This window comes from Acinonyx jubatus, chromosome B1, assembly GCF_027475565.1.
Source record: "Acinonyx jubatus isolate Ajub_Pintada_27869175 chromosome B1, VMU_Ajub_asm_v1.0, whole genome shotgun sequence".
Classification (NCBI taxonomy): domain Eukaryota; kingdom Metazoa; phylum Chordata; class Mammalia; order Carnivora; family Felidae; genus Acinonyx; species Acinonyx jubatus.
In genome coordinates, this window is record NC_069382.1 from 181,337,122 (window position 1) to 181,349,911 (window position 12,790).

Consider the following 12,790-nt stretch of genomic DNA (forward strand, 5'->3'; position numbering starts at 1 on the left):
CCCGAACCTGCGCACCGCGCCGCCGCCGCCGCCGCGCGCTCCGGGCACTTCCGGCGTCCGGACTTCCTCGCGAGAGGACCAGGAGGCGCGGGCGGAGGGCGCGCGGGCGCGCCCCCGAGGCCGCACGCCTGCTCGTAGGTGAGGCGTGGTCACAAGCGTGTGCGCGCGCCCGCCGGCCCCGGCCCGTTTCCCCGAAATTCGCCCCCTCGGCGTCGATGCTCAGGCGTAGGTTTGGGAGTGAGGCCTCAGGGACTGCGGGGGTAAGAAAAGGAGCGCAAACTTTTGGTACTCATCGGCCGGTGCCTGCATTGACAGCCTGTAAACGGGTTGTTTTCAGTCCCGGTTAGAATCACCTGGAGAGATTTTTTTTAACCCCGCCCCGGTAGCACCCCAGACCAATTAAAAGAGAATTGATACGGAATGCGACCCAATATTTATTAAAATTGTAGGTGATCCCAGTTTGCAGCCAAGGTGGGAGGGCCCTGCTCCAAAACCTCTGAGTAGGCGTATATCCCGATTATCCCATTAAGCGTCAACAGTTTATTGGTGGGAGTAGCCCCACCGTAAAAAATGGGGGCTGTGGCCTCGGAGCTACCCGAGGATCTACTAGGACAAAGTATCTGGGATCCGCAAACGCACGGGGCATGGACTCTGCCCTAAAAGGCTTACTGGTCAGCTTGGCCAACTTGTAAGATGTCTCTTTGTGCAGGACAAATTTAAAGGTCAGCATGTTCGAAAAGTTAACGGAAGTTAGGACTCTGGTTAAGAATGTGACCGGATCGTCCTGTGATTCTGGAACTTAAAAATCTCTGGTAGAAAACCCATCTACCTTTCACTTCTTTCCCTTGCTGGAAGGAGAGAGAAGCGATAGAACCTTGCAACTTTAACAAGCCCTATCTTCTTGCCCTCTCTCTGGATATCCCCTGGGAAGTACCAGAGGTAGACTAATTCCTTCAGCAACAAAGATTTGAAGCACTTGTTTTGTGGCACTGTTCTTGACTCCTATCTGATGCTTACCCTGCCCCCTCTCAGAGGTAGGCTTTTTCCCTTGCCTTTGCTGCAGTTTAGCATGACCCCCAAATTCTTCTGGGGGCAACATTTTGAAGGTGAGAACGGACTTACCTTTGGTATCCATGAAGTGCGTTTTCAGGTGTTAACGTTCTGCGGTGGCAGTGATAGATAATCTGGATACTGGGGGCGGGGGGGGGGGCAGTGTCTATCCACTTAACATTCTTAAAATTGAATGCCCATTTTCTTAAAATTGAAGTTATCCTGATTCTGAACCCTCCTACAGCACATGAAAAGGACTGTCAGTGGAGGAGTCACTCGGTGCTAGCAGACAGAGGAGAGTAGAAGCATTCCCAGAGAACTTCCCAGAAGGTATTACAGCACAGGAAACGGTGTAGGGGTGGGGTTCCAGATGTGGCCAGGAAACAGCAAACGATGTTATGTGGCCATAGCACGTCGCGTGTCCTGGTGGGAGTGGGGGGCGCTGGAAATCAAAGTCGCCACTAACAGTGTTTCCAGCCTTTTTCTCACTGTCCCATAAAGGAGATTTGGGTCTCACCCGCTCCTTTTCTTTGCCTTCCTCGTTCTCTAAGGGAAACACTGCTTTGGCAAATTGGTTTACTTGTGCTTCTGTGGCACAGCATCAACAGGAAAAGGGAAGAATGCCCAGGTGCTTGTTAAGGAGATAGAAATGCATGGGGTGGGGTGGGGGGGTAGTGTGTGTGTGAAGAAAATGGAAGAGAAAATAGTCTAAGAAGAATTTCCATGCTCTGTACATCCTCTTCCTAGTGCTCGAGGGGGAAAAACAATGCAAGAACTAGGTGTTTTTGAATGAACATTTTGGTAGCTAGTCTGTTTGACCACTGCAACCCCTTGGGCTAGCTCATGCTGGACATCTTTGCACGTGTTGTAATGGTACAGGGTTGAATTTTGAAGGGCCAGACAGCTGCCAACGGATCGGGAGGGGGGCATATTGTTAACAGCATCACACCGGTTCATTGGTTACTCAAGACCTTAATTCTTGTGCCAGGGGTGATGATGAGTTAGAAGGTAAAGACGGCAGGAAGACTAGGTAGGGGTTGGGGGAGGCACGATTCCAGAGACGTTTCTGAAGTAGGGATAATAAGAACTGATTAGTGATTAGACTGAGGGAATGAAAGTGAGGGATGAGTCAAGACTAGGGTTGGGATATTGAGGCATGCAGACTCAGGGATCGAGAAATGGTCATTGCCGGATTAGGGAGGAGGTAATGAGAGAAGTATGAAGGGGAAGCCGGGGGAAGCAGACCGGGGCAAAGGATTGAGTGAGTGAGGACTGTGCTCGGGTGTTGGTCCGGTGCGAAAATCTGTGGTAGCCAACAGGAAGCTAGAACTGTAGGTTTGAGGGGGGGGAAGTCAGGGCCTGAGCAGATATGTGGGAGTCACTGGATACAGGAACGGAAGACGGAACCATGTGGAATGTGACTAAACTAGGCCATCTGAGTGACTGTTATTTTGAGAGATCTATTTTGAAGTCATAAAATAGGTGAAACATATAAAATAAGAAATTGACCGAATTTGCTGGAAAGATAAATGTGGAAGATAGGTGTTAGACTCTGTCCTCCATGGCTGCGTTTGTTAGGCTACAAAAAACACTGACTCAAAGTGGCACAAGCAATAACTAGAAAGTAGTGCCTCCTGTAAATGACAAGTCCAGAAATAGGGCCAACTTCAAGGCAGGCTAGATCCAGCCACGTGGTGTCCCCAGGGACCAAGCTCAGGGTGTACCTCATCATCAGGCTGGCTCCCCCTGTGGTCACTGGAAAGCCACCCACAGCAACCGGATCTACATGCTTCTGCCTTCAGAGAGAAAACAAAGGGCTCTTTTCAAGACTGAAGTCCCGAGCTGCGCTGTGATTAGACCAACCCCTATCACAAGCGTGTCTGACACCAGTCACAGGTGACGGGTACGGAATATGCCCAATAAAAAGCCTTCCCCAAGAGCTGGAGAGGATGTCAGTCATCTCTCTTCCAAACCCCACGGCAGGCACACAACGGGGAGCGCGGGAAAGACGCCGCCAAAGCCATCAATCAACACTCTTCAATATGACAACCAATCACAAATACGCAAAGGGTAGTTCTAAGTATGAAAGGCATTTGGGAGATGGTCCATCCTGGCAGAGTGAGTCTACACTGTACCAATTATTCGTGGTGTTTTATTTGTCTCTACGGAAGAAATTCGGAGACCAACCCGTGATTCCCATCTGTAGAAAAAAGTATATATAGGTATGCACAGGAATTTATCCTAAGACAATAGATTTGGCCATTAAGTATGTTTATCATAGGGTTATTTACAATAGTGAAAACATAAACAACTTAGATGTCCAACCATGAGAGACTGATTTTAAAAAATACACTATATCCATACTGAAGAATAAGACTATTGTAAGTATAAACCGATGTCCAGATGCTGATAAAAAAGATTACAAAATAGTATGTATTCCCAACTCCCATTTTCATGGGGGAAACTTTAGAGTGTGTCTGTGTAGCTATTTATACAAAAACCTATCTTTGGAATGGTGGTTATCTCTGAGAGGTAGGAATGGAGACGTTTCTTTTCAATTTCTTTGATTTACCTGGCTTGGGTATTAGTTAATTAATTAATTGCAAAGCTAACAGGCAAGCCCTTTGTCTCTTTTTGTCCTCGTGAAGCATATAAAATGTTGAGTCTGATTTCCCTGGTTTCTCCTACTCCTCACCCTTGCACTCACAGGTGACGAAACTGGGCCCGTCTACTGAGGCTCAGTTTTCTTGGAGCCCACCAGATGTGAGGCTTCTAGTCTGCCGTGGTACGAAGCCACTCCATAGTGTGAGAATCTCGTGACTGTCTGGCTAATGGGATAAAACTCCTCTCTCAGAGCTCCAAGATCTGCTTGCTCACTTTGGGTGCTTTTTCCCCTCAGTCTTGCTGAGTTAACACTTACACTGAATTGCCTGAAATCAAATTGTAGAGATCTTATCTTCAGTGTATTGCAATGACCTTCTTAGCTGACCCTCAAGTAATTTAACCCATGTCCTAATGTTCAATTAAAACTGCATCAAATAGGTGAAATTGGATTTTCTTTGCATTTTGTTCAAGCTTTCCTTACCTAGGCAGCTCTAAGCGTATTAGCTTCTGACTCGTGTAGCGCAGTTAGGGTTCTGAGGCACCAAGGAGTAAGTATATTACATGGCACTTCCATTCACTCAATCCGCATTTATGAGCAGCTACCGCTTGGTGGGTGAGGAAACGTGTAGCCCGGCCACCCGCCTCCCGGGGTTGCAGGGAGGGTTCGTGAAGTCACATGTGCAGCAGTTGGCTGTCTCTGACATCACTGGGTGCAAGGCACAGCTCCAGAAAGGAGCCAGTGAACACACACCACGGTGTCCACAGGCCATTGCTACCAACAAAGCTTCTAATCTGAACAGAGGAAGTCCAAAAACGTTGATCTAATGCAGGGCATAATTTAAGTACCTTAAAAGGAGAAATGAAAAGACACACACACATGCACATTTTTATTTCACTGGCAAGAGATATACTATTCCACTGGAGACACCAGCAAGGCCGTTGTGAAAAGGAGGTAGCACCAGACCAGGATCTTTTGTGGGCTATGATTTTATATTTAAAAATTAGTTAAACTTCCTGTAGATGCCTACTATTTTATAGATCACTTTGAAGGAGCCAGACGTCAACTTAAGTGTTTTCCTTAAAATCACCTTCAAAGCTGAATTCTTCTTCTTCTGTCTTTTTTTTTTTCTTATTTTTTTGAAAGCTGAATTATTCTATGTGTAAAGCCGTCTAGATAAGGCTGCCAATCTTGCTCACAGAGCACATCCCAACCCAAAACATACATCTAAACCCTCAGTGTCAGGACAGTCTTCGCACTGACTCTAAATACTTCCCAATATTGTTCAGGTGTGTCTTCCTTGTTTGAGTCCTTATAGGACAGAAGACCAAGCCCTCTCCAGATCTTAGGCAGGCCCACCGTTAGGGACTGAATCATACCTTCTAAATCTAGCCCCCAGTACTTCAGAATGGCACTATATTTGGAGATCGGGCCCTTAAGAAGGAGAGGCCATTATTGTGGGCCCGAATCCAACCTGACTCATATCCTTAGAAGAAGAGGAAATTTGGACACAAAGAGATACCAGGGACTCACAAGCCTAGAAGAAAGGCTGTGAGAGGACACGGCAAGAAGGTAAGTTCAGGAGACAGGCATCAGAAATCCAAACTTGCCAACACCTGGACCTTGGACCTCCAGCCTCCAGAACTGTGAGAAAATAAATGATTGTCATTTAGGCCGCCCAGTCTGTGATATTTTGTTATGGCAGCCTTAGCAAAGTAACACACCCACCATCTGAAAACTTCTAGAAAATTCCATGCCTTCATCAAATTTTTTGAGCACCTACAGAAGATGGTATAAAATGGGTAATGACATGAAGAAACCGCAGTCTTTTGGGGAAATAGAATCTGTACCTATAATGGCAGAACAATACATGAAAAGTGCCTCAGGTGTGGCTGCAGAACTCCCAAGTGTTCAGAGAGGAAGGTAGCGGTTGGTAGGGGGACTCCTAGAACACCTCCCGGGAGACAGTGGGACTGGGCCATATGGAGGGATATAGTCCCAACAGAGCAAAGGGAATGAGATGAAAACAGTGGGGCTGATTGGAGAAATAAATGAGTCTAAATATCAAACTAAATGTAAGAAAAAAACCTGAAATCCGATCATTCAGGGCCTACAAAGTGACTCTGGCTGTCATTAAATTTTGTAATAGAAGCAAGAAGTGGAATTAAATTTAGCTGTAATAATTTAAGAAAAACATCCTTTTAAAAAGCTCTGTGTCAGATTTAGGGATTTTCCTCTATTGGTGATTTGGGTAGGTATCTTAATGTTCAGATATGCAGATTTCTAATTAGAACAAATGACCTCATCTCCCATCACACTTTACCTCCCAGAGACATTTTTACATCCTATTAGTTTATTCCCTGAGAAAAGAAAGAAGCGGTTAGTCCTTAAAATTAGTATTAATTGAACAGAAGAACAGAATCACCGGATTTCTTATTTTTAACTTCCTAAGAAGTTCAAGTTTTAAAGTACATAATTCCTGACTGTAAGTAATACCCGATTTCCTCAATTCTAAGATGTGTTTTTCACATGTCAATATTTCTGAAACAGGATATACCTAAAATTTAACATGCACAATTAATAAGCTATGGGGTTTCTCCCCCTGAAAAGTTAACAATCCCATCAATAGTGCATTTTACAATTGATGGTACCTTAAAACTAAGGAAATGGGGTGATGATAATAACTCCTGGCCAGCAGGACCTGATTCTTGAAGAATCGTGGTCCCTCAGGTGTCTGCGTTTCCAAGGAGATTTCCAGAGATTTTAGCATGGTATCAGGGGCCACCGTGAAAGTCAGGCAATGTTCACGCCCATGGCTGAATCAGAGAAGGGAACACTCCTAATGACTCGGCAAAAGGTTCACATCTGACCCCGTCACCTCTAAATCCACCCCTCTGACCACCATAGCAACCTCCGTGGAAAAAGGGGACAAGGGAAGAGTTTTCTGATGCATGTTAAGTCCAGGGGCTTACTTAGCTCATCTTTTGATGTGGCCGGATATACACCCCCATCAGCTGATCAGGGCCCACGCTGTGCCTTCCACATCACGCATCCAACAGCCCTACCTTAAAGACCAGAAGGAATTTCCATGCCAGATGGGGTGCAGCTCTTGTACCTTTACTCACAGGGCTCTAGCTAAGCCCAAGCAAGCATGCCTCCAAACCTGCTCTAAAGCAACTATTTGGGAATAGGAGAAAAGTCATTATGCAAATGCAAGCCATTCAAAACTATGGGATCTTAAGGAGATCATGTCAGATACCTAGAGAGAAATAGGGAGAGGAACTGTTTGTTCTCAGAATTCAAACCCAGTCCCTTCACTGCTGATACTGGACCACCAGATGATTACCATTAGGGCTGCAACCCCAGCCATCTGCACTTAACATTTCTCACCAACAGAACGAGAGCCAGACACATGTGCCTCATTTAACATAATCACAGAAAACAGCCTGTGGTATAACTATTATTACATAATGTAGTAATTATATGATAATAATAATGAAGAAACGGGTACGAGTGAATGACCTGGCCAAGGACATATAGTCAGGAAGTGTTCATCAGGACAAGAATGAGAGGTTTTAATCCCCAAACTATGCTGCCTTCTGCTACTACTTTTACAAAGAAATAAAGTTACTGGGGCACCTGGGTGGCTCAGTCAGTTAAGCATCCGACTTCAGCTCAGGTCATGATCTCACGATTCGTGAGTTCAAGCCCCACATCGGGCTCTGCGCTGACACCTCCAACCCTGGAGCCTGCTTTAGAGTCTGTGTCTCCCTCTCTCTCTGTCCCTCCCCCACTCATGCTCTCTCTGTGTCTCTCAAAAATGAATAAACATTAAAAAAAATTTTTTTAAAGAAATAAAATTACTGCCTGGTTTAAAAGATACTGAGATGACAGAGCAAGTCATAATTCTAAATGTCTCATTCATTCCACAACAGTTAAGTGACTCTATACCATCAAAGGACACTGTAAAAAGTACTTGAAAAACCCATATTTAATCATAAAGCCATGATGATACTCTTGATATCTTTAGACTATCCTCATCAAAATTCTTCCCATCATCTTCAGTTTTTGTCCCCGAATAATTGCTCATTGTGCCTTTCTTTGCAAGTGGGGTTTAATCCATCATACAGTATTTTGATGTTTGACTTACAACATTCCTGTGTCTAATTTAACACACTCGTGTTCAATATGAACAAGACCTCAAGTCTCCCCTTTCATTCCTCTTCTGACACTTTCTGCAAAAGAATGCTATATGCCCATTGTTCAAAAGAGGCCAAAATGATACGACTGGGACAGATTTGGAGAGTGAAAGAAGGCACACGGAGAGGTCTGGCAAACCAGCTAAGGATGGGACAACTCCCCAGGTCTCCAGAGAGGCTGCTGAGGGGCCCAGACACCAACAAATGCCACCTGCCTATTTTCTGGCTTCAAAAGGCGCATACCTTTGAAAGCGACAGAATTTAAGTCCAGTGTGGCACTTTCAGAAAATGGCATCAAAGGTTGGACTATAAATCTTTCTTATTCTCAAGTCACTGGACATTTAAGAGCAAAGATATTGATGGGCTCTTTCTCTCCTTTTCTTCTTCCTTGTAACAGATGTGTGATTCATGGATTGCTCTTTAACGGTCTCCATTTTCGTCTTCTTACTTTTTCTTTGCTTCTGCTTTCTGACAGCTCTGAAAAAGAAGGTGCTGAATTATTTTGTAGAATAAGCATGATGTATGTAATTATGCTGGGATTTAATTAACCAGCTGACCAAATAAGAAAACAGGAGGAAAAGAATTTACTGTATCCTAAGCATAAATCCTCAGAACCCTAATCATAATAACAAGGATGTAGTCTGAGGCCTCACTAAGCAATATGCCGGAGTAAAGAAATTTCCTTGACAGACGGTTACTACAGATTCAGAACAATCTATTCGAGTAAACACACCACAGAGGTAAATAGTCAAGCCAGGAAAAACCGCTGCTGAAGCGTCCGGTGGCCTCTAACCAGCATGTGGCATCCAAGCGCTTGGAATGTGGTGAGGGCGAGTTCAATGTGCTCCCTATGTCAAGTGCACACGGGATGTTGAAGAAAGAATGCAAAATATTTTGCCAATGTTTACATTGATTATGTATTGAAATAATACTTGGGATATAGATCCTTTAAATTGTAAAAACAGTAAAGCCAATGAGTTAGGAGGGGTTTTTTGTTTGGTTGGTTTGTTTTTTTGTTTTTTTGTCTGTTTGTTTGTTTCTGCTGCTGTTTTGGTTTTGGTACGTCTGTACTGCTCAACTCAGCACTTCAATCTCCAAATCCTTGCATTACATTTTTCAGGAAAAGGACCGATACATTCGACAGTTGGCAGAGGTGGAGAAATGAAATCGCACGATGGAAAACCGGACAACACTTAACGGAGGCCCATCTTATAAGCCCTACGGCTAATTTTCCCTTCCTCAGTGGGTGTAAAGGTCTGGACAAGTGCCACACGGGATGTCCGTATCTTGTGGTCCCTGTCTTCTCGAAAGACTAGCTTCAAAACAAACGAGATGGAACTCACCCCCTAAAAACACTAAAGCACACCAGAACAAAACAGATCCTTAGCTTCTGGTACTCTCTGAACTAAGTTACGGACAATCTATAGCTAAGAAAGATGACTTGTCCGTTCATTCTCTCTCTCCAAACTTACAGAATCATGCCATTTATCACATTACCAACCAAGGAAAATGCTGGGGCTGCCAGCACCAGCTAACCTGGAAAATCCCCAAGGCTACCCAGCAGTATCGGTCACGAGATCCACTTCTCCTAAACCACAAGTCCGAGGGAAAAGCTTCCTTCTGATCTGCCCAGGACCAAAACTTAGGAAAGAAGCTCCATAAACAATATATAATCCCTCAGTGGAGCAAACTCAAGCCTCGCTTTCTGTCCACACAACATCTCTAATTAAGTGATGGAAATGAGTGGGCATCATCTTTGACTCCAAGGATCTGGGAGACTGAGACAAGGCTGAGGTCACCTTTCCTTTTCCTTCCCCCAGCTTCTTTTTAGGGGAAGAAACTGAGGCTATGAAATCGTCCAATGAAGAAGTGGCAGACCAGCCAGATCCTAGAACCTGTGTTCTTAATTACCTTGATACTATGTACTCTGCTATAAATTATTCAGATATGTAAAATGCTACGCATACAGCAAGCACGAAACAAATACGAGCTGTTATTAGTAGTGCCACATGACTATTATTCAGACTTTTGCTTGACGACTTTCCCCTTTTCCATATTTAGATTTTGCATTATGGATTCGGATAGCCTACCCGTTCAGAAATAAAACAAATGCTACAGTCATACACTGTTTTGTGCATGTTATATAAACCTCCTTTCCCTCCAGTCATTATTTGAAGTAGGCTAATGTTCGGACAAGGGATGATTTAGCAAACTTAATGAAGTCTAATGTCTGGATGGCAAAGTCAGTGAAGCTGTTTGTGCCTGTATACAGAATTTGAACAAATTTTCTTTGGCTTATCCACTTACAAAAAGAACTAAACACGGACCAGACCTCACTAGAATATATAGTAAACAAAAGCAGAAGAATATGTTCACTTGTTAATATGAATAAACAAAACTTTCCGGAGATAAATTTTTCACATGAGTATAAACTGAACTGATTGAGTATAAATCAATTGTTTTGTTTTGCCTTAAAATTCAATTGACCTAGTAGCTGTTCTCTAAATTATAGGTATTTATGTAATGATAAAAACGATTTACCACAAGAGGGAGCTTGCATCATTCCAGTTCAGGAGCAAAGGCAAATTAAACTCAGAAAAAAAACAAATTAATATAAGACAGCTATGAAATATCTTTTATGCCATACATGCTAAAATATAAAATATCTATTTTTTTTAATGTTTATTTATTTTTGAGAGAGAGAGAGAGAGAGAGAGCACGAGCAGGGAAAGGGTAGAGAGGACATGACACACAGAATGTGAAGCAGGCTCTAGGCTCCGAGCTGTCAGCACAGAGCCCAACACGGAGCTCCAACACACGAACCACGAGATCGTGACCTGAGCCGAAGTTTGACACTTAACCGACTGAGTCACCCAGGTGCCTCTATTAAAATTATTTTTTACAATTGTAAAGAAAAAATTTTACCTTGTCAATTTCATTATGAAAAATTTTTGAGAGAAATACCTGAAGATAACTGTCAACAGTTCAGGAGTCTATTCTGAGAAAAAAGTAATACTATTTAAGACTTATCAGGTAGGGGTGCCTGGGTGGCTCAGTTGGTTAAGTGTCTGACTCTTGGTTTAGGCTCAGGTCATGATCTCACGGTTCGTGAGTTCGAGCCCCAAATGGGGCTCTGCACTGACCACTTAGAGCCTGCTTGGGGTTTCTCTCTCCCTCTCTCTCTGCCCCTCCCTGGCTCTTTCTTTCACAAAATAAACATTAAAAAAAAAAAAGACTTGGGGCACCTGGGTGGCTTAGTTGGTTAAGCGTCCGACTTCAGCTCGTGATCTCATGGCTCATGAGTTCAAGACCTGCTCAGGCTCTGCGCTGACAGCTCAGAGCCTGGAGCCTACTTCAGATTCTGCCTCCATCTCTCTCTGCCTCTCCCCTGCTCACAAACCATCTCTCTCTCTCTCTCTCTCTCTCTCTCAAATATAAATAAACATTAAAAAAATATATTTAAAAGAAAGACTTATCAGGTATACCACATCCTAATGGATTTGCTCCTTGAATTAAACTTGATAAAATCTAGTACTAAAAAATACTAAATGGTTTCCCTCAACGAAAACAATATAATACTACCAAGCAGACTAGCCAGGGCTGTTGAAGAGCCAACAAAGAGCCTACAATATATAACTAAAATGCAAATTCAGTTTCCATGTATCATACAGATCAAAGTCTGAGCATGTTACTAACTCCGTTTGCAACCAGAATTACCCAGTAAATGGTGCAACAATCCCAGACCAATAGTTTATTATGTTGTACTTTATTCTTTTTAAAGTTTATTTATTTGAGAAAGAGTGTGCATGCGTGTGTGTGCATGTGTGTGTGCAAGCGGGGAGAGACAAAGAGAGAGGGAGAAAGAGAATCCCAAGCAGGCTCTGTGCTGACAGCTCACCAAAATGGGGCTCACCAACCATGAGACCCTGGCCTGAGCCAAAATCAAGAGTCGGACACTTAACTGACTGAGCCACCCAGGCACCCCGAGTTGTACTTTAATTCTCAAAGGTTTCTAAGAAAAACTCTTTTATAAGATTCTTCAATACATTTCTTAATTTAGCAACTTCCATTTCTACCCTGGATTACTTAATGGAAATAATTGTTCAATTAAATTTGATAAAAAGTAATGGAAAAGTAAAACAGTAGGCAGAATTCAAATAGCTGGACCTCAGTGGAAAAAAATAATTGTCACTGTCCAAACAAATAAACAAATGGACAAGAATTCTAATACAATTATAAACAGTTACAATAGCATCAGATATTTCTAATACTAAGAAATATTTTTTTTATCACAAGTCATAAGATAGCTCAAAAATTTTATGCTGATCCCAATTCTCATGTAATGTTAAATTTGGCTATCTGGTTTTCATAACAATAAAAGAAGAAGACTCAATAACTATCATTCCTTTTAGTTTTTTTGTTTTTTTTTTAAGTATTATCATTCAAATCAGCCCAGTTGAAACAGCAGTGGTTTTTCTAAATATACTGTGGTCACTGGGATAACTTTGTTCTGAGTTATAACCAACACCAAATATTGGTGGAAGTGAAAATAATCATAGAAAACAAATGGTAAAAATTAAAATTTTACATATTTAAATATTAATACGTCTAAATTTTTTTTCCAAGTCTGCAGAATTTAAAGAGATAGCTTCCATTTTCCAAGGTGTTCACTGTGGGATGACAAATCACATTCCATCTGAAATGCCTTCTCCAGCCTCGCCTATCACGTGTCTGCATCCCAGCTGCCCTGACTTAAATATCATGTCGGTCAATAAAGCCTGAACTCTCAGGGGTACCTGGGTGGCTCAGTCAGTTAAGCATCTGACTTCAGCTCAGGTCATAATCTTGCAGTTTGTGAGTTCGAGCCCCACGTCAGGCTCTGTGCTGACAGCTCAGAGCCTGTTGCCTGATTCAGATTCTGTGTCTCCCTCTCTCTGCT

At 43.0% G+C, this 12,790-nt stretch overlaps 1 protein-coding gene across 1 annotated transcript in view; it reads right to left on the reverse strand.

The window, feature by feature from the left end:
* Positions 1 to 4,520: 4,520 nt before the first annotated feature.
* ZCCHC4 (zinc finger CCHC-type containing 4) overlaps positions 4,521 to 12,790 on the reverse strand; it is a 53,680-nt gene continuing 45,410 nt past the window's right edge. Inside the window, exon 13 of the mRNA XM_015072427.3 lies at positions 4,521 to 8,328. Coding sequence (XP_014927913.2) covers positions 8,193 to 8,328 — 136 coding nt within the window. The 3' untranslated portion in view covers positions 4,521 to 8,192. The remainder of the gene's footprint in view (positions 8,329 to 12,790) is intronic.